This window comes from Theobroma umbraticum, unplaced genomic scaffold (genome assembly GCF_002168275.2).
Source record: "Theobroma umbraticum cultivar Fairchild unplaced genomic scaffold, ASM216827v3 scaffold_30.0, whole genome shotgun sequence".
Lineage (NCBI taxonomy): Eukaryota > Viridiplantae > Streptophyta > Magnoliopsida > Malvales > Malvaceae > Theobroma > Theobroma umbraticum.
Genome location: NW_018397254.1, coordinates 14918070 through 14941065, shown reverse-complemented (window position 1 = coordinate 14941065; position 22996 = coordinate 14918070). Strand labels below are relative to the sequence as shown.

Genomic DNA, 22996 nt, shown 5'->3' with positions numbered 1-22996 from the left:
AACCTTCTTTCTCCTCATCTTCATGCTTTCCAAATCTGCAGACTCAACAAACAAGCTATGGAAAGATTATAACTACTTATTGAAATAAATAAACAAGAACTAACTAAAATAACAACTAAACTTAGAAAAAAATAGCTTGGGTTGCCTCCTAAAAAGCACTCGTTTATAGCCACTAGCTTGACTATAGCACCCCTTTTTGTAGTTCTTCATCCTTGAAATAAGGTATGAGGCTCAACCCATTAACCATGAATGTGCCCTATCCTCACTATCAATCTCCATTATTCCAGAAGAATATGCCTTTACTACTTTGAAAGGACCCCACCATCTTTCTTTGACTTTCCATGGAAAAAGCTTGAAGTATGATTGAGAAAGCATCATTACTTGTTGTCCAATCCTGAAAGGATAGTTAGATAGTGGTGGATAATGCTCCTTTGGTGACTGCTTGGGTCTCATGGGTGGAGGTGGTGGCTTAAACTCAAAGATTGATGCCTGTTCACTTGTACGTGGAGAAATAGGTTCACTTTTGCCTTCATCAATTAACTCCACTCTATAGCAACAATTTATAAAGCTAGGGTGTTTATTTGCATTGAAAATATCAAACTCAACTACCTATTCTCAAACTTTAGAAGTTATCTTGCCTTCCCTCATTTCAATAATTGCACCTGTAATAGCCAAAAATGGGCGTCCTAAGATTAAAGGAATTTCTAGATCCTTTTCCATCTCAAGCATAATGAAGTCCACCGGAATGTAGATATGCCCAACTTTAACCAATACATCTTCAATAATCCCAATAGGGTACCTGATTGTTCTATCTGCTAATTACAAAGAAATTGTGGTAGGTTGTATCTCATTAAGTCCAAGTTTCTTAGCAATTGACAATGGCATGATTGAAACACCTACACCCAAATCACATAAAGCTTTTAGTAAATTTAAATCTACCAATAGTACAAGGGATAGAAAAACTCCCTACATCTTTAAGTTTTGGTGGAAGCTTGTTTTGAATTATTGCACTACACTCCTCAGTAAGTGCCACTGTTTCAAAATCTTTTAGTTTCCTCTTCTTGGTTAAGATGTCTTTCAAGAATTTAACATAACTTGGCATGTTTTCCAAAGCTTCAGCAAAAGGAATATTTATGCGTAATTTCTTGAAGACATTGAGGAACTTCTAAAATCACTTTTCAAGCTTTTGCTTTTGGAGCCTTTAGGGAAAAGGTGGTGGAGGATAGGTGACTTGAGAGGTTGCTTGATTTTCAGCCTTGTCATCTTCTTTCTTTTCCACTTCAACTTCTTTCTCAACAATTACCTTGTCATCATTTACATGCTCCTTTGAAGATTCAATTGATTTTTCAATCACCCCTTCAACTTCTTTTCCATTCCTAAGGGTAATTGCATTGCAATGTTCTTTACCTTTAGGATTGACTTGTGTATCACTTGGTAAGGCACCTTGGGGTCTACTGTTAATGAAGTTTGTAAGCTGTCCCACTTGGGTCTCAAGATTTCTTAAGGAGGTTCCTTGACTTTGAATTAAAGCATCAGTCTTAGACATATATTGTAAGAGAAGTTCTTCTAATTGGGACTTCTTTTCATGAATTTGTGGTCTAGCTTGTTGTTGAAAACCAAGAGGCATGATGGGTTTTGGATTGGAAGAACATGCATTGTTACTCCATGAAAAGCTGGGGTGGTTTCTCAAACCAGGATTATAACTATTGGAGTATGGGTTATTCTGCTGTCTATTGAAATTCTCTACAAAATGGACTGATTTGGAATTGTATGGACATTGATCATATGAATGGCCATCTCCACACATCTCACAAACAACTGATGAATTTTGAACTGCATGAACTCTTAATGTGTCAAGCTTTTTGGACAGTGTAGCTACTTGAGTAGTTAAGGTGCCAAGTGCATCAATTTCATAAGCTCAAATAGCTTTCTCAACCCTACCTTTTTGAAGGCCTTTCATAATTGTTTGAGGCCATCTCTTCCAACAAATTATAAGCATCTGTAGCATTCTTACTCATTAATGCCCCACCAGCAGTAGCATCAATTCTGATTTTTATTGAACCAACCAACCCATTGTAGAATGTCTGGACTTGCAACCAATCAGGAATCCCATGATGTGGGCATCTTCTCAGTAGTTCTTTAAACCTCTCCCAAGCTTTATACAAGGACTCACCATCAAATTGTGTGAATGAGGTTATATTGTTCCTCATCTTTGCAGTCTTGGCAGGTGGAAAAAATTTTGCTAGAAACTTTTGAGCCAAATCTTCCCATGTAGTGATAGACCCATTGGGCAGTGACTTAAGCTAGCTCTTTTATTTATCCCTCAGAGAAAATGGAAACGGTCTCAATCTAATAGCATCATTAGTTACTCCATTGTATTTAAATGTATCGCAAATCTCCAAAAAATTTACTAAATGAGAATTAGGATCATCACTGGGCAATCCACTAAACTAGACTGAAAACTAAATCATCTGAATGTAAGCTGGTTTAAATTCAAAATTATTTGCATTGATGGAAGGTCTCTTTATGCTTTGGTGCAAACCTTACAAAAGAGGAACGACATAATCTTGCAGTGCTCTATTTGGTTCAGGAACCAAATTAATGGCATTATTGCAATTGTTATTGTTATCCTCAACCATTGTCTGATTCCAAGCTGCAATTTGCAAATTCAACTTGCAAATTAATGGCACTGCTTCTCTAGCATGACAGTGCTAAGCTCTTTGGAAATTTGTATGTGTGCTTCCTTTCAACAACGCTGTAGCCTTGTTCTCCTAGCGGTCTGGCAGTCTATCAACTTCAAACATGAGCCTCACCCTGATATGTTCCGAACTGGGCAAAGTAGTAAACATAAAAGTTTTATCCCTATCTCTTATCTTTCCAATGGATCAAGAATCACATCTTTTGGTCTCCTTGATTAAAAGATATGCTCTAAATACCGCATCATGTTTAGTCCATACGTATTACTACAGTGCTTTGATTTTGACAACTATTTAGACCATGCTAAATTCAGCACTAGGCAAATTATAAATATAAACATTGTATCCCTTCTTCTTATAATTCTAGTGGTCTAAGTATCACCTCATTTGGAGTTTTGTAGAGAGAGATATGGTCAAAATACCGAAACATATACAAATGAAGCCATCACCATACTTGCGCTGATTTTCATCGAATAAGCATTTTTAATCAATTTCCTACAAAGGTCATAAGAGAAATTAGCAATAACTACTCTTAAAGTAATTTAAAACAAAACAACATAAAATTTAACTAAAATAACTTAAATTAATTACTTAACAAGTAATCAAACTTAAACTAGAAAAACACCTAAATACTAAAATCCGAACCTAAAATCTAAAAGATCTAGCTACTTAAGCCCCCAAAATGTATCAAAATAACTATATATAATAGAGTTATCAGCAATTCATTTAAGGCTCTTGCTTTTTTCATTGAGGGATAAATCCAAAGCATGGCTGAATGCACTCCTTATTGGATCAATAACAACATGGGATGATTTTGCTCATAAGTTTCTTTCTAAGATCTTTCCTCCGACTAAGATAGCGAAAATGATGAATGATATAACATCATTAATGCAGCAAGGTTTTGAATTGTTGTACGAGGCTTGGGAAAGTTACAAAGAATTATTTTGGCATTGTCTTTATCATGGTCTTCCAAAGTAGCTTCAAGTGCAGACATTTTATAATGGCTGACTAGTCATGTTTGAACCACCAAACATGCCGCTACGGAAGGGGCTTTAATGGCTAAATCAATTGACGAGGCATACGATTTGTTGAAAGAGATGGCTGCAAACAACTACCAGTGGCCAACATAGCGATCAATGCATAGGAGAGTCGTTGATTGCATGATGTAGATGCCATTTCCATAGTTTCCGCACAAGTAATAGTTCTAACTAAAACACTTGAATCTTTTGGTACTAACTTCATTCAAAGTCCTTTTATAGCTTGTGAGTATTTTGGAGATGATCATGTTAGCCATCAGTGTCCAAGTATGATAGAAACATTGTAATTTATGGGGAATAGATAGTAGAATAAACCTTACTCCTACACTTACAACACAAGGTGGAGGAACCATCCAAACTTCTCTTAGCCCAATAATCAAGGATTATCCTCATCTTCAAGGCCAAATGTACTTTCGGGATTCCAACAGCAAGTAAAAGCGCTTATCCTAAATAAGAAGCCAACTATAGAGGATTTTCTGATGTAGTACATGACATAAAATGATAACATCATTCGAAGTCAAGATACTTTCATTCAGGGTCAACTAGCATCACTTCAAAACCTAGAAACTCAAGTTGGTCAACTTGCGAATATATTAAATAACAAAGCTCAAGGAAAACTACCTAGTGATACAAAAGCAAATCCAAGAAGGGAAAGCAAGGAACATGTCAAGGCCATCACTTTGAGAAGAGGTATGGAGGTTGAAAGTAACCCAAATCAATTTGAAAAAAAAAACAAGATAATGGAGAGTGAGGACTAGGTTAATAGTTCTAGTGAGTAAAGTCAAAAGAAGGAGACAAAGGCAACACTACCACCACAACCACTACCTTTTCCACAACATTTCAAGAAGCAACAAGCAGAGAGCCAATTTCGAAAATTTATGGAGGTGTTTAAAAAGCTTCACATCAGCATTTCATTTGCTAAGGTGTTGGAGTAAATGCCTTCGTATGTCAAATTTCTAAAGGATATTTTGTCCAAGAAGAGGAGGTTAGATGAATTTGAGAAGGTAGCACTCACTGACGAGCGTAGTGCAATCATTTAGAACAAGCTGCCTTCAAAGCTTAAGGATCCAAGCAGTTTTACGATTCCTTGAACAATTAGTGCTTTATTTTTGACAAAGCCTTGAGTGATTTGAGGGCAAGTATTAATTTGAGGCCTTTGTCTCTTTACAACTAGTTGGGTTTAAGGGAAATTAAGCCTACCACAATGACTCTACAATTAACAACTAGAACTCTCACATATCCAAGAGGTATAGTAAAAGATGTGCTTGTAAAGGTGGATAAATTCATATTCCTAGCAAACTTCATAGTTCTTGATATGGTGGAAGATAAAGAGGCTCTTATTATCTTTGGGAGACGTTTTTTACGCACTATTGGAGCACTTATTGATTTAGAGAAAGGAGAACTTACCTTGAGAGTATATGATCAAGCGGTAACATTCAACATTTTTAAAGCTTTAAAGTTTACTAATGATCCTGATGAGTGTTCTGCAGTTAGTATGGTGGATGGGGCCATAAATGAAGTTTTCATGGAAAGTCATCTTAATGACCTACTCAAAGCATCATTGGTTGTTAAATTTGAGATAAATGATGAGGAGCTCATAGAGTGTCTAAATGAATTGAATGCCCCATTTCATGTTTTGGGAACTCAATTTAAGTTGTTAGATTCATCGACTTCTTCATCCTTATTAGTGAAGCTTAATTTTGATTGAAGAACCTCTTCAGTTGGAACTTAAACCATTGCCTAATCATCTTAGGTATGCATATATTGGTGACTCATCTACACTTCTTGTTATTATTACATCTAATCTTACTAACAAATAGGAATATAAGTTGCTGAGAGTTCTAATAGAGCACAAAAAGGCATTGGGTTGGACATCTGTAGATATAAAGGGAATAAGTTCTATAATATGCATGCATAAAATTTTGTAGGAGGATAATCACAAAGCCATTATCAAGCATCAAAGAAGATTGAATCCAATCATGAAAGAGGTGGTAAAGAAGGGGATAATCAAGTGGCAAGATGCTGTCATCATTTATCCTATTTTGAATAATGAATAGGTAAGTCTGGTGCAATGCGTACGAAAGAAAAGTGGGATGACAATGATTGCAAATGAAAACAATGAGCTCATTCCCCAAGGACAGTCAATCGATAGAGTGCATGGATTACCGGAAGCTAAATAAGGCCACAAGAAAATATCATTTCTCTTTACCATTTATTGATCAGATGTTGGATTGGCTAGTTGGCAAAGAGTATTACTGTTTCTTGGATGGGTACGCAGGGTATTGTTGTCGATTTTGCATACATAAGTATATATAACAAACAAGTAATATAGCCTGTAAGTCCAGATTATTGTTCCCACAAGGATTTGTTTCTAAGGTTTCACTAAGTACTAAAATTATATAACGAATTAATCTTATTTAAGCTAAATAAAAATTATATAAAAAATAATCAAATATAAAATTGAAACAAATAAACAAGAATTAACCAACAAAAACTAAACATAATTAGAACAGCAATAAATTAAAAACTTAGGATCATGGGTTCGTTCAACATTTTATCTAATAATAGCTTTCTTGTTATTTATCTTTCTTGGGTGATTTTACTAACCTATAATCCAAAGCTACGGACAAGTCTCCATCGGGATGCTTGTACAAATACCAAACTTAATCAATTCACTATACATCTATAGGAATCAATTAAATTAAGTTCATCAAGCAAGTGTCCTAATTTGGCTATGTATGGCAATTGGTGTATATCTAACCGAATCACGAATCAGATTGCTTAAGTGACGTGAACATATACTATTCAAATATTAGTCTAACCTAAAATCTCTTTGTCGAGTTTCAATTAGATTGACCAATCAATTAATTGTTGGCCAAGCAATTAAAGGCATTAAGAACCGATTTAAATAAGTAAATCGATACCCATTCATGATAAATAACAAAAAAACCAATGTTCAGACTATATGTTGAAATCCACCATAATACTAGATAAACAAATTAGTTCATAATATCTAAATAAAACACTCTCTAAAGAAATTTAGCCATAAATTCAAAACAAGAAAATAAGAATAACACAGAAAGAGAGAAAATAACTAATGTTAATCTTGGTAATTCTCAAAACTTTCTCAATTGCTCTTGAATTCTTGATTGATTCATAGTTCTAAATCTCTAGAAAAGCTTCTACCGTCTCCCATTTGAATGTTGTCAAAAGGCTCTTAAATATGTGCAAGGGTGTCCTACTTTCCAATTTCCCATCAAAAGTTTAATTTTAGAAATCGGGGTGGTGCTGCGACCATGACTTCTCAGCCTTGCGATGCAGTGACAAGTTGTGGTAATGCATGGTGCTCCTTTTCTAGTGCTGCAGCACTGTGCTCTGTGCCGCTTGTATGGTGCACCCATCTTGCCCAGCACCGCAGCCATAAGCTTCCAACACTGTGACCTTGAGTGACTCAACGCCATGGCCTCAATCAACGTGCTACCTTGTGTGTAGTTTGCATCTATCTATAATCTTTAGACATGATTTTCACCTTAATCTATTTTGAACTAGGCTATGTAATAAACATGAAAGTTGTAGCCCATTCTCTTCGCTTTCCAATGAATACAAATCACATCAATTGGACCTTTTCAACTGAAGTTATCTTTAAATTATCGTAGCATGTACGATTAATGCCTTCACCATACTTGTGCTATCATAATTCAATTTCACCTTGCTTATTACATATCCAGCACATAACCATGACAGAAATTGACATTAGCACTTCTTAAAGTAAATTAGACTAAAACAACTTAATTTAACTATTCAACATGTAATCTAACTTAACTTAGAACAACATTTAAAATGATCAAATCCGAACATAAAACTCAAAGGTCTAGCTACTAAAGTCCCCAAAATGTGTTAAAAATAACTTTATAAAATAGAGTTTTCATGCCCCTAAACTTAAGATTTTGCTAGTCCTCTAGCAAAACAAAGAAATAAATGCAATAACCAAAACATGAAAACATTTAGCTAGAGTTTAATTGCACCATTTCATTAATTACCTTTAATACCCTCAAAAGTTCCTCTTTATTCATAACTTTAATCTATATACAACAATTATTCGAGTTAATGTCTCAATTCAAATGCAAGCTTATCATTAAGTGAATTTTTGTGTGTGTGTGCAATCTATTACCTAGACTTTGTGCAATCCGGATAAGTTTATATTCATGCAAATTTTAAATTAATAATTAAGTTCCATAAGTTTGTTTTTAACTCTCTCTCCACTAGTATAGACTAACACTAAATCAACGAACAATAGGACTTTAATTAGCTTGTAATGTATGGCTAGGGTAAAGGTTGGATATGGGATAATGTATAACTAAAATCATCTTAAGCACATAGTCAATCTAAGACCTATTCAGAGCTTCATTTTCTTTCACCTAGTATACCCTTTTTTCATCAAAAAATTTCTTTTGTTCAACACTTCATTCTTTTTCTTCTTCTTTTTCTCAATTTCACACCCCCAAACTTATTTGTTTTATTGGGTAGTGAGGTGAATACAATCATATTTTTAAACTTTTCATCATTTTTCATCTTTACTACCTCTATCACTATTTTGTTCATAACACTTCCTAAATTGACTTATGCACTTATGAATAAGGGATGCAATAATTGTTGAAAATATTAATATAAGGGTTTAGGCTAAAAATTAAGTGTTCAAACAAACGAGAGGTGTCATTAGGCTCAAAGGGGACAACTAAAGATAATTTATATAAAGGAGGGCTACAAAAGGCTCAATTGGTCCAAAAATGGCTATAATCATTTCCTTAACTAAGTGTAGCCTAGAATTTTACCTCAATAGAGAATCAAACAAATTCTAGAACTTAATACATAATTCAAAATTTTCACATTCACATAAACTTTCCCTAAATTTGTACAATGAATCTAAGCAATAGACATGGTGCTCAAAATGTAGAAATTTCATCTTAACAATAAAGCTTAGCATAAGAATTTACATAACACTCAAACAATATTCACATGTTGCAAATAATCAAATTTCAAATGAAACTAAGTTCTCATCATTGGATAGGTAAATAACATGAAAGTGGCACAATTCAATCTAGCTCTAGTTTTTAAAACATGCATAAAAATAAAAAAAATTAACAAAAATAATTAACCTAGAATATCATAAAAACTAATAGCAATAAAACCCCCTCCCAAACTTAAATTGCACAATGTCTTCGATGTGAAATAGAAACTCCCCTATCCATGGTGACAGCGCATTGAGAGCTTTAATTTTCTTCCTCATCTTCATGCTTTCCAAATCTATAGACTCAACAAATAAGCAAGGGAGAGGTTATAAGAACTTATTTAAATAGAAAAACAAAATTAACTAAAATAACAACTAAATTGAAAAAAATATAACTTGGGTTGCCTCCCAAGAAATGCTTCTTTATAGTCACTAGCTTGACTATGATACCCCACTTTTGTTGTCTACTAAAGTAATATTGGATCCTTGGTGATCCAATTCATGTCCCAATTAATGCTAGAGATGTTCCCTGTTCACTTCGAATGTCCTAGTAGCTTCATTACAAATGTCTATTACACCACATGGATAGACCTTAACACCTTGTAAGGACTTAACCACTTTATTTTTGTGTCCATGGAAGGAGTTTGATTGATTTGGTCAATAACACTTGTTGTCCCAACTTAAAATCAAGATTAAATGAAGGTGGTAGATCATGCTCATCATAACATTGTTTAGTTTTGAGCGGTGGTGGCAGTGGCTTTAATTCAAGAATTGATGCCTGCTTACTTGTAAATGGTGGAGTAGGACTACCTTTACCTTTATCAGGTACGTCCACTCTATAGCATAGAGTTATGGAGGAAAGGTATTTAGGTGCATTGAAAATAGCAAATTCAATTGCCTCCTCTTTAACTCTAAAAGTTATTCTGCCTTCCTTTACATTAATAAGTGCACCTACAATGGCTAAGAATAGATGTCCCAATATGATTAGAATCCCTTGATCCTCTTCCATTTCAAGTACTATGGAGTCCACTGGAATGTATAATTTCCCCACTTTAAGCAAGACATCTTCTATAATCCCACATGGGTGCCTCATTGTTTTCTTTGCTAACTATAAGGTGACTATAGTAGGTTGAATCTCTGTCAGTCTAAGTCTCCTAGCAACAAACAAAGGCATTATTGAGACATCAGCACTTAAGTCACACAAAGCTTTCGAAAAATTAAAATTAACAATTGAAGAAAGGATGGAAAAACTCCTTGGATCCTTAAGCTTTGGTGGAAGCATGTTCTAGATTATCGAGCTACACTCCTTAGTGACTGTAATTGTCTCAAATCTTCCAATTTCCTTTTCTTTGTCAATATATCCTTCGAAAACTTCACATATAATGGCATTTGCTCTAAAGCTTCTACGAAAGGAATGTTGATGTGAAGCTTTTTGAATACCTCCAGAAATTTTTGAAATGCTTATCAAGCTTTTGTTTCTAAAAGCTTTGAGGAAAGGGTGGTGGTGGTAAAATTGTCTTTGCTTCCTTCTTTTGATTTTGCTTGTCAGTTGTCTCAATCAATGTTTCATTCTCAACTAGCTTATTTTGAATATTAGCTTGCCTAACACTATTTTTAACCTCTTTTTCACTCTTTAAGGTGATCGACATAACTTGTTCCATACCTTCTCTCCTTGGATTCACCTCTATATCGCTAGACAATGTTCCTTAAGGTCGGATGTTTAATAAATTAGCAAGTTAACGAACTGAGTCTCAAGGTTTCAAATTGATGCTGCTTGACTCTGATTAAGAGCTGTTTGACCGTTGGCTCAATTTCGTCTAGGCCATAGATGATGGCACAAGCATTGACACCACATAGAGTGGATAGCTCACTTATGTTCTTCAATAATCCTAACCTCATTTTCTTGAGTCTAAGTTTTCTAGCTTTGCCATTTGCTACCCGTTCAAGCTTCACCTTCTTTCTTGTCATGGATATTGCTCCACAAATGGCTAGTCTCTCTTTTTCTTAAACTATATATTTCTAACAAGGGGAGAAGAAGAGAATTAGGTTGCTTAAATGGTAGCTAATGAGGACTTTATATTGTGTTAGTGAGATGGGAAAAATCTTTGAAAAGCTGAGTTGGTAAATGATGATGTTAAGGATAGTTGTAGATTAAGAGAATAATGTTTTACAAGTTAGCAAACCCACACGTCAAAGTTTTATGATAAATTATAGACAGTAAGAGAATTTAATTTGTTGCTCACTATGGTAAGATAATTCATTGTTATTCAATTATGTTTAATGTATATTACCTGGACTAATATTGAAAACAATTGTGCTATTAAAGTATTTGAATTTGTGTGACCCATTAACCTTAAAGCTTCTATTTCTAGTTTATATTCAAATGCATTTTAATGACAAAATTTCAAAAAAAATTTCATCTATTCATTTTAATTATTCATATTTAAAAAGTATAAAACAATATATTAATCAATTAGTGGATCAATCTTCAAATTAAGAGAAGATCATATTATCTTGGATGATCACGATGATAGAATATTATCATGTGTGAAAGAGACATATACCTGATAGTTATCATTTGGATATAATCTAGTAATCAGAATTGACAGCAGATTTTATCTGTCCGCCAAATTCATAACAAAAAAGTATATAACCTAATCAATCAATATTTCAAGACAAGCATGTATTACCCCAAATGAACATTATTATGCAAATGTTTTACAGTGGTGAAATATTATCATGTTCATAGGTTAGATTAGCATGCCAGTTTTAATTCAAATGTATTGTAATTAATAGTCAAACTTGAGAAAAGATCTCATATGTTCACCTAACTCCAAGAGAATAAGGTATATTAATCAATCGATCAATCTTTTAAAATATGTGCCTATACATTATCCATGATGAATATTATTTTATGCCATATTTTATAGTGGTGAAAAATTATTCTAATTCAAAAGTGAGACAATATGCTATTTCAAGACTCCATTTGCTAACTGAAAAATAACTTGTTGAAAGAAAATATTTTTTGTGTACAGAATTTGAGTATATTTGGATTATCTTGTGAGAAATATTTTCCACCATCACTCATCTTCAAAGTGTTACTCCATTTTCAACAAAAGTTCTCTCATGAAACCATAAAAGTATCGATGCTCATTAATTATGCAGGACATCCAACGCATTATTTTTAATTTGAAAAATATTATATAAATATTAAAATAACTCAAAATATACACATAGAAAAATTATCATGCTACATAATAAAAGCATCCAACATATATAATTAAAAACATCCAATCATAATCCAATAGTAAACAAAAATTAATTATTTTGATTGATTATTCATTACTCAATAATTATAATTTTGAACTACGATTAATATAGATTAATTGAAAATAAATATATTAATCTAGAAGTAGTTGCTCATACAGCTCAAGATTGGAAAAAGGACAGTTCAAAGCTCAAAAATTGACCTTTTGTGTTAAGCTTAGCTCAACCACATCAATATGTCAAGCTACTAATAAAGTTGACTTCTTTGTGCAACTATTAATATAGGAGTTATGTTGTTTCACATTTATAGCTTTTTTATTCTTTGTTGACCTTTTAAAGAAATGACAAAAGAAAACAGTCTGCTAAGAATCAAAATAGACCATGAGCAAGATCGAATTAAAATGAAATAGCATGAAAATATAATGAGTAAGACAAACAAGATGCTCGTGTCTTAACGTACCGTGTCATGTAAGCATAGGGTATTAAAAGTTATAAGGCTAAAAGACCATATAGGCATTATTATTTAAATGTTATATTTGTGTAAAAGCTCTAACTCAATTACTTGTCCCTTTCCCTTATTCACTCACGTAGCCTTTGTGACTCACACTTTAGTTGCTCATATTTTTTTTCTTGCAGATCAATGATAGTAGATTACCCATCTGTGTCGCAGAGATCTGATCCATTCCTTTTTTGGTAGGTGATCTAGCAATCACTTGCAGCCTAAAAGTCATCTCATCTTCTGCCAATGAGTTGATCTTTTATTTATGTTTATGTTATGAATGTTGAACATGTTATGGAGTTAGCCTTTAAAGGCTCTGCGCATAATTTAATGACTTATGTTTTTCACGGCCAAGGGCCCAATTGAGCTCCAAGGTGCAAATCCATGCTAAAGACATGTTTTCTAAACTATGTTTTGAAATGCTAGTATATATGCATGTGAGCATTCCCACTTGTTATGAGGTAACATTTCATAATGATGTGATGGTGAAATAGATAATTTACCTGATATATGGAATGAATGCTTAACGTTTTTCATGATCATTTATTATATGTATGAATGTAAGAGGCTTGATTAGGTTTAGTGGGCTATACCCATCTAGGTCCTTGCGCCAGTCATCGACACTTAGAAACGGGTTGTGACAATAACTTATTTCCATGATAATGTGAGAAAAAAAAAAGAAGAAGAAAATAAAAGAGTGAAATGAGTTTGTAAAAATTGGTGGTTACTGTTTGGAATAAACCCATCCCAATGAATATTTTCAAACCATCTTCCGAACACTCTTGTAACCTAGACCACTCGAATAATGCCACTCGAGACCATAAAATTTGAGCTAAAGTTTCATAATTTCATCAACCTTATTATGTGATACTTAAGGATGATCATCTTTGTCTAGGAAATGATGAACTAAATAATTGGTTGATTGGCAGAAAAATTCTTAGTTCTTAGAATGTACAATTCACATGAGCGATCCTAGGCCTTCCTTTTAATTAACATTTTGGCTTCTCTCAAACTAAAATGCAATGCATTAGCAATATTAAAAGAGTCATACTTTTATTTTAAAAAAAGTCTTTTTTTAAGACTAAACTTTCAAAACTGCATTTTCTTTTGAGAATTCAAATTAAATTTTTAAATAGCAAATGCATGCATTTATAATTTAGTTGAATGATTAGCTATCAAAATAAAAAATTACCCTTTTTGCTACTTACGTTTAAGATAAACAATTAGTGTTGCATTATTGCATTAAAAGAATAATTTTTTTCATAAATTTAGATTTCAACGAAAAACTCAACATGGATTTATTTCATCCCTTTATATACAGATCCATACCTATATTTAGATTTTCTTTTTTTATATAAGGAGCGATAGAATTTGAATTCAACATTTTGAGTAAGGATGAATGAGGATACATGCACCAACTACTGGAGTGTTCATTGATGTCCAAAATTGAATTTATTTTCAATATTATATATATATATATATTCTAAGTTAGCTCAATTATTTTCTTAATATTTTATACGCTTCTCAAAATGAAAGAAAACAAGAAGATTATGTTACTTGAATCATAAAACCATTATTTTTATTACATCATAATTTATGTGAAACTAAACAACAAATTAACAACTGGCCAACAAAGGAAACTAAATTTGGTAGTACTCATAAATTCATGAATGTGACTTCTTATGGATACCCAATGCAACTTAACAACGACACAAATTAAATTCCAAGAGTGAAATAGTTTGGCAAGATTTTCTAATCAAATGGAAACTTGATATCTCTACAAACCCCACTATTGTTGCCTCCAAAATGCCAAAGATGTGGCCGCCGTATCTCACTCTCAATGGAGTTGCTTCCTAATTATCCACTTGAAGGGTGGAGTTCCAGCTTTATATCACTCATAAGAAGACCAAAATTGCTACCTCTGACTAGACTCCCATGACAAAGCCCTACGTCACCTGCACCATGGGGTTTAAAATCTATAGGATGCAGCCTATGTCAGTTGCAACGCTGAAATTACCAGTTAATGAGTGTATTGCTAGTCCCAGATCATTTGTAGCACTCCTAGCTAATGGGTGATGTGGTAAGCCCATATCACTCCTTACACTACTATTGGTAGAAAGTTAGGGTTCATCTTGGTTCATCATATCGATGAAACATTAGTTCCATAGCAAAGTCTCAACAGAAGTGCTACAGTCTCCACCAATGTAAGTTTACCAATTCAAGCCATTTCATTTACTTTAAGGCCTTGGGGAGGAAGAGGAAGAGGTGAGGAAGGGCACTTGTAGGAGCAAAAGGACCTTGTTGGAAAAACTCAATCCGTTTGCTAATCTCCTTTATCTTCTTATCCACAAACAAAGACAACTCATTCAGTTCACTGAGGTTAACTTCATCAAGCCCTTTGCCTTGATTGATTTGATCCATAAGTTGGGCCATCTCAATTTCCTTGTTCCTCTTTTCGTACTTCATTAACTGTTTTTTAGCCTTCTTAACCTGCACTTTGACGTAGGTTTGTTGGCTCATCATTTTCTTTAGTCGCTCTAACTTGGACAAGCTTTAAAACTGGGCAAGTTGTTGTCGTACCACGTCATGTGACGGCCACACCATTGGCTCAATTTTGTTTGGGCCATGGATGATGGCACAAGCATTCGCACTGCATAAAGTGGATAGCCCACTCATTTGCTTCAGTAATCCTAACCTCTTTTTCTTGAGGCTAAGACTTCTAGCATGTCATTCGCTATCCATTCAAGCTTCACTTTCTTTCTTGTCATCATTATTATTCCATAAATGTTGAGTCTCTCTTTTTCTTCAGCTCTATATTTTTAACAATGGGAGAATAAAAGAATTGGTTTGCTTGGATGGTAGCCAATGAGGACTTCATATAGTGAGAAGATGGGAAAAATCATTAAAAAGCTGAATTGGTAAATGATCGTGTCAAGGATAGCATAAAGATTAAGAGAATATTGCCTTACAGGTTACCAAATCCACTCAGCAAGATTTTATGACAAATGATGGATGGTAAGAGACTTTAATTCAAGCAACTGTATCGAAATTTCATCAACCTAATTATCTGACACCTGAAGGTGATAATCTTTCTCCAGAATATGACAAATTAAATAATTGGTTGATTGGTAAAAAAATTCATAGCTCTTAGAATGTACAACTTGCATGAGCGATCTCTGCCCTTTCATTTAATTAATATTTTGGCTTCTCTCAAACTAAAATGCAATGTATTAACAATAGTAAAAAAATCACATTTTATTAAAAATGATGCCTTTTTTTAATATTAAATTTTTGAAATTGCATTTTCTTTTGAGAAGGAACGATTCAAATTAAATTGTTGAATAGTAGATGCAAGCATTTATCATTCAATCAAATGGCTAGCTTTCAAAATAAAAAATTATCCTTTTTCCTATTTAAGTTTAAGATAAGAAATTAGTTGCTCTTTTTTGCATTAAAAGAACAATTTCTTTCATAGCTATAGATTTCAACAAAATACTCATAATGGGATTTATTTTATCCCTTTATATATAAGTCGATATCTATGTTTAGATTTTCCATTTTTTATAGAAGGAATGATTAATTTTCATTCAGCCTTTTGAATAAGGATACATGCACCAACTACTAGAGTGTTCATCTATGTTGAAAATTGAATTCAATTTTCAATATATATATATTCTAAGTTAGTTCAATTATTTTCTTAATATTTTATATGCTTCATAGAACAAAAAGAAAGCAAGAAGATTATGTTTCTTGAATCATAAAACCATTATGTTTATTACATCATAATTTATTTGAAACTAAAGAAAAAAATAACAACTGGCCAACAAAGGAAGCTAAATTTGGTCATACTCATAAATTCATGAATATGACCTCTTATGGATACATGATGCAACTAAACAATGGAGCAAATTAAATTCTAGGAGAGAAATAGTTTGGCAAGATTTTCTAATTAAATGGCAATTCGATATCCTCGCCAACGCCACTACTGTTTCCATTGGAATGTCAAAGATGTGGCAGCCCTATCTCGCTTCTGATGGAGTTGTTTCCTAAATGTCCACCTAAATGGTGCAGTCCCAGCCCTATATCACTCCTAAATGGGCCAAAATTGCTACCTCTGACTAGTCTCCCATGACAAAGCCTCATGTCACTTGCACCATGGGCTACAAAATTCGTAGAAGGCAACCCCATGTCAGCTACAACACTGAAATTGCTAGCCAATGAGTGTATTGGTAGCCCCAGATCATCTATAGCACTCCCAACTGGTGGGTGATACATATTTTTCTTTATGCTTCTATTGCTAGCAAGTTTGAGTTCATTTTTGTTCATCATATCAATGAAATATTGGCTCCATAACAAAGGCTCTGTAGGAGTGCTCCAGTCATCGCCATCGCCAGCTTTGCCATTGCTAGTTTGAGTCATTTCATTTACTGTAAGGCATTGGGGAGGAAGATGTGGATCAGGAAGGGCACTTGTAGGAGCAAAAAGAACTTCTTGGAAAAACTCAATCCGTTTACTAATCTCCTTTATCTTCTTACCCACAAATAAAGACAACCCATTCAGTTCACAAAGGTTAAGTTCATTAAGCCCTTTGCCTTGATTGATTTGATACATGAGTTGAGCCATCTCCATTTCCTTGTTCCACTTTTTGTATTTCATCAATTGTTCTCTAACCTTCTTAACCTGCTCTTTGAGGTAGGTTTCTTAGTTCATCATTTTCTTTAGTCGCTCTAACTCGAACAAGCTTTGGAACTATGCAAGTTGTTGTTGTACCACGTCATGTGATGGCCACACCATTGGCTCGATTTCGTTTGGGCCATACATGATAGCACAAACATTAACACCGCATCGAGTGGATAGCTCACTCATTTTCTTCAATAATCCCAACCTCCTTTTCTTGAGGGTAAGTCTTTTTGCATTGTCATTGGCTATCCATTCAAGCTTCACTTTCTTTCTTGTCATGGTTATTGCTCCGGGAATGGTGAGTCTCTCTTTTTCTTGAACTATATATTTCTCATAGGGGGAGAAGAATTGCGTTGCTTGAATGGTAGCCAATGAGGACTTTATATAGTGAGAAAGATGGGAAAAATCATTGAAGAGCTGAGTTAGTAAATGCTCATGTCAAGGATAGTTTGGAGATTAAGAGAATAATGCCTTACGGGTTAGCAAATCCACTAGTCAAGATTTCATGATAAATGATGGATTATATGAGAATTTAATTTGTTGCTCACTATGGTAAGATAATTCATCATTATTCGATTATGTCTAATGTAAATTATCTAGACTAATATTGAAAACAATTGTTACTAAATTATTTGAATTTATGTGAACTATTAACCTTAAAGCTTCTATTTTGTTCATGGTGTGCTAGTTTATATTAAACATATTTTAATGATAAAGTTTCACAAAAAATTTTGTCTATTCACTTCATTATTCATATTAAAAAAGTATAAAACAATATATTAATCAATTAGTGGATCAATTTTCAAATTAAGTGAATATCATATTATCTTGGATGATCATGATGACAGAAAATTATCATGCGTGAGAAAGACATATACATGATAGTTCTCATTTGTATATAATCTAATGATCATATTTGACAGTAGATTTATCTTTCCACCAAACTCATAACCAAAAAGTATATTACCTTATCAATCATTCTTTAAAGAAAAATGTGTATTATCCTAAATGAACATTGTTATGCTTATGTTATAGAATGGTGAAATATTACCATGTTCAAAGGTTAGATAAGCATGCCAGTTTTGATTCAAATGTATTGTAATTAATAGTCAAACTTGACAAAAGATCTCATTTGTTCACCTAACTCCAAGACAAAAACGTCTATTAATCAATCGACTAGTCTTCTCAAATATTTTCATACCATTTTATGAACACTCTTGTAACCTAGACTACTCGAACAAAGGCCACCCAAGAGCCTAAAATCCAAGCAAAAGTTTCAAAATTTCATCAACCTGATTATCTTATACCTGAGGGTGACAATCTTTCTCTAGAATATGGCGAATTAAATAATTGGTTGATTGGCTAAAAAATTCATAGTTCTTAGAATGTACAATTCGCATGAGCGATCTTTGGCTTTTCTTTTAATTAATATTTTGGCTTCTTCCAAACTAAAATGCAATGTATTAACAATATTAAAAGAGTCACATTTTCATTAAAAATGATACCTTTTTTTTAAGATTCAACTTTCTAAATTGCGTTGTCTTTTAAGTAGGAAAGATTCAAATTAAAGTTTTGAATAGTAGATGCATGCACTTATCATTCAACCAAATGGTTAGTTTTCAAAATAAAAAATTACCCTTTTTCCTATTTACATTTAAGACAAGCAATTAGTTGTGCATTTTTGCATTAAAAGAACAATTTTTTTTCGTAACTATAGATTTCAATGAAAAACTCATAATGGGATTTCTTTTATCCCTTCATATATAGGTTAACATCTACGTTTAGATTTTCTTTTTTTATAGAAGGAATGATTGAATTTCAATTCAACATTTTGAATAAGGATACATGCGCCAACTACTAGAGTGTTCATCTATGTTGAAAATTGAATTCAATTTTCAATATTATATATATGTATATATTCTAAGTTACTTCAATTATTTTCTTAAAATTTTATATGCTTCATAGAACAAAGAGAAGGCAAGAAGGTTATGTTTCTTGAATCATAAAACCATTATGTTTATTACATAATAATTTACTTGAAACTAAAGAACAAAATAACAACTAGCCAACAAAGGAAACTAAATTTGGTCATACTCATAAATTAATGAATATGACTACTTGTGGATACACGATGCAACTACACAACAAAGCGAATTAAATTCCAAGAGAGAAATAGTTTGGCAAGATTTTCTAATTAAATGGCAATTCGATATCCTTGCCAACACCACTACTGCTGCCACCGGAATGCCGAAGATGTGGCAGCCCTATCTCACTTCCGGCGGTGTTGCTTCTGAAATGTCCACCTAAAGGGTGCAGTCCCAGCCCTATATCAGTCCTAATTGGGCCAAAATTGCTACCTCCGACTAGGCTCCCATGACAAAGGCTTGCGTCACTTGCACCATGGGGTATAAAATTTGTAGGAGGCAACCCCATGTCAGCTGCAATACTGAAGTTGCTAGCCAATGAGTGTATTGGTTGCCATAGATCATCTATAGCACTCCCAGCTAGTAGGTGATATGGCAAGCCCATATCACTCTTTGTGCTTCTATTACTAGCAAGTTTGGGTTCATTTTTGTTCATCGAATTGATGAAACATTGGCTCCATAGCAAAGGCTCTGTAGGAGTGCTCCAATCTTCGCCATTGATAGTTTTACCATTGCTAGTTTGAGCCATTTCATTTAATATAAGGCACTGGGGCGAAAGAGAAAGATGTGGCTCAGGAAAGGCACTTGTATGAGCAAAAGGAGCTTGCTGGAAAAACTCAATCCGTTTGCTAATCTCCTTTATCTTCGCATCTACAAACAAAGACAACCCATTCAGCTCACTAAGGTTAAGTTCATCTAGCCCCTTGCCTTGATTGATTTGATACATGAGTTGGGCCATCTCCAGTTCCATGTTCCTCTTTTCATACTTCATTTGTTGTTCTCTAGCCTTCTTAACCTGCTCTTTGAGGTAGGTTTCTTGGTTCATCGTTTTCTTGAGTCGCTCTAACTCTGACAAGCTTTGGAACTGTGCAAGTTGTTGTTGTACCATGTCATGTGACGGCCACACCGTTGGCTCGATTTCGTCTAGGCCACAGATGATGGCACAAGCATTGACACCGCATAGAGTGGATAGCTCACTTATTTTCTTTAATAATCCTAACCTCCTTTTCTTGAGGCTAAGTCTTCTAGCATTGTCATTCGCTATCCATTCAAGCTTCACTTTCTTTCTTGTCATGATTATTGCTTTGTAAATGGCGAGTCTCTCTTTTTCTTCAACTATATATTTCTAACAAGGGGAGTATAAAAGAATTGGGTTGCTTGGATGGTAGCCAGTGAAGACTTTATATAGTGATAGAGATGGGAAAAATCATTGAAATGCTGAGTTGGTAAATGATCCTGTCAAGGATAGGTTAGAGATTAAGAGAATAACGTCTTACAGGTTACCAAATCCACTCATCAAGATTTTTTGGCAAATGCTGGATGGTAAGAGACTTTAATTTCTTGCTCACTATGGTAAGATAATTAATCATTTTTCAATTATGTCTGATGTATATTATCTGGACTACTATTGAAAACAATTGTGCTATTAAATTATTTGAATTTGTGTGAACTATTAACCTTAAAGCTTCTATTTCTAGTTTATATTCAAATGTATTTTATTAAGAAAATTTCACAAAAAATTTCATCTATTCATCTTAATTATTCATATTAAAAACAATATAAAATAATATATTAATCAATTAGTGGATTGATCTTCTGATTAAGGGAATATCGTATCATGTTGGATGCTCATGATGACAGAAAATTATCATGTGCGAAAGAGACATATAGATGATTGTTTTCGTTTGGATATAATCTAATGATCAGATTTGATAGCAGATTTTATCTGCCCACCAAATTCATAACAAAAAATTATATTACCTAATCAATCATTCTTTCAAGACAAACGTGAATTATCCCAAATGAACATTATTATGTACATGTTTTAGTGTGGTAAAATATTACCATGTTCGCAGGTTAGATAAGAATGCCAGTTTATAATCAAATGTATTGTAATTGCTAGTCAAACTTGACAAAAGATCTCATCTGTTCACTTAAGTCCATGACAAGAAGGCATATTAATCAATCGACTAGCCTTCTCAAATATATTCAAACCATATTGCAAACAGTTTTGTTACCTCGACCACTCAAACAAAGGCCACTCAAGAGCTTAAAATTTGAGCGACAGTTTCAAAATTTGATCAACCTTGTTATGTGATACTTGAGGGTGATAATCTTTGTCCAGGATATAACGAATTAAATAATTGGTTGATTGGCAAAAAAAGTCTTGGTTCTTAAAATGTACAGTTCGGATGAGTGATCCTTGGCCTTTTTTTTAATTAATATTTTGGCTTTTCTCAAAATAAAATGCAATGTATTAACAGTATTAAAAGAGTCACATTTTTATTAAAACAGAAGCCTTTTCTTAAGACTAAACTTTCAAAACTGCATTTTCTTTTGAGATGGAAAGATTGAAATTAAATTTTTGAATAGTAGATGCATGCAGTTATCATTCAGTCAAATGGTTAGCTGTCAAAATAAAAAATTACCTTTTTTCCTGCTTACATTTAAGATAAGCAATTAGTTGTGCATTATTACTTTAAAAGAGCAATTTTTATCATAACTTCATATTTCAATGAAAAACTCATAATGGAATTTATTTTATCCCTTTATATATAGATCCATATCTATGTTTAGATTTTTTTTTATACAAGGAATGATTGAATTTGAATTCAACATTTTCAATAAGGATACATGCACCAACTACTGGAGTGTTCATCTATGCCAAAAACTTGAATTCAATTTTTAATATTATATATATTCTAAGTTAGTTCAATTATTTTCTTAATATTTTATACGCTTCATAAAATAAAAAGAAAGCAAGGAGATTATGTCTTTTGAATCATAAAACCAATATGTTTCTTACATCATAATTTACTTGAAACTAAAGAACAAAATAACAACTTGCCAACAAAGGAAACTAAATTTGGTCATACTCATAAATTCATGAATATGACTTCCTATGGATGCACGATGCAACTAAACAATGAAGCAAATTAAATTCCAAGAGAGAAATAGTTTGGCAAGATTTTCTAATTAAATGGCAATTCGATATCCTTGCCAACGCCACTACTACTACCACTGGAATACCGAAGATATGGTAGCCCTATCCCACTCCTGATGGAGTTGCTTCCTAAATGTCCATTTAAAGGGTGCAGTCCCAACACTATATCACTCCTAAATGGGCCAAAATTGCTACCTTCTACAAGGATCCCATGACAAAGCCCCTTGTCATTTGCACCATGGGGTATAAAATCTGTAAGAGGCAACCCCATGTCAGCTACAGCACTAAAGTTGATAGCCAATGAGTGTATTGGTAGCCTCAGGTAATCTGTAGCACTCCCAGCTAGTGGGTGATATGGTAAGCCCATATCATTCTTTATGCTATTATTGCTAGCAAGTTTGGGTTCATTTTTGTTCATCATATCGATAAAACATTGGTTCCATTTCATTGCTAGCAAAGGCTTTATAGGAGTGCTCCAATCTCTGCCATTGTCGATTTTGCTATTGCTAGTTTGAGCCATTTCATTTACTATAAAGCATTGGGGAGGAAGAGGAAAATGTGGATCAGGCAGGGCACTTGTAGGAGCAAAAAAAGCTTATTGGGAAAACTTAATCCGTTTGCTAATCTCTTTGATCTTCTCATCCACAAACAAAGACAACCTATTCAATTAACTATGGTTAAGTTCATCATGCCCCTTGCTTTGATTGATTTGATACACGAG

At 33.5% G+C, this 22996-nt stretch overlaps 1 protein-coding gene and 2 non-coding genes across 3 annotated transcripts; 1 reads left to right on the top strand and 2 right to left on the bottom strand.

Annotated features, from left to right (window-relative positions):
• The first annotated feature begins 2106 nt into the window (after nucleotides 1–2106).
• Nucleotides 2107–2213, top strand: LOC149527805 (small nucleolar RNA R71). Its single transcript, XR_016352272.1, has one exon. It is a non-coding gene; the product is annotated as a small nucleolar RNA R71 (small nucleolar RNA).
• Nucleotides 2214–3557: 1344 nt separating this feature from the next.
• Nucleotides 3558–3664, bottom strand: LOC149527804 (small nucleolar RNA R71). The gene has a single exon (XR_016352284.1). It is a non-coding gene; the product is annotated as a small nucleolar RNA R71 (small nucleolar RNA).
• Nucleotides 3665–19377: 15713 nt separating this feature from the next.
• Nucleotides 19378–20406, bottom strand: LOC110426080 (uncharacterized). The gene has a single exon (XM_021441174.1). The coding sequence runs from the start codon at nucleotides 20404–20406 to the stop codon at nucleotides 19378–19380; it is 1029 nt and encodes a 342-aa protein (XP_021296849.1).
• Nucleotides 20407–22996: the final 2590 nt, after the last annotated feature.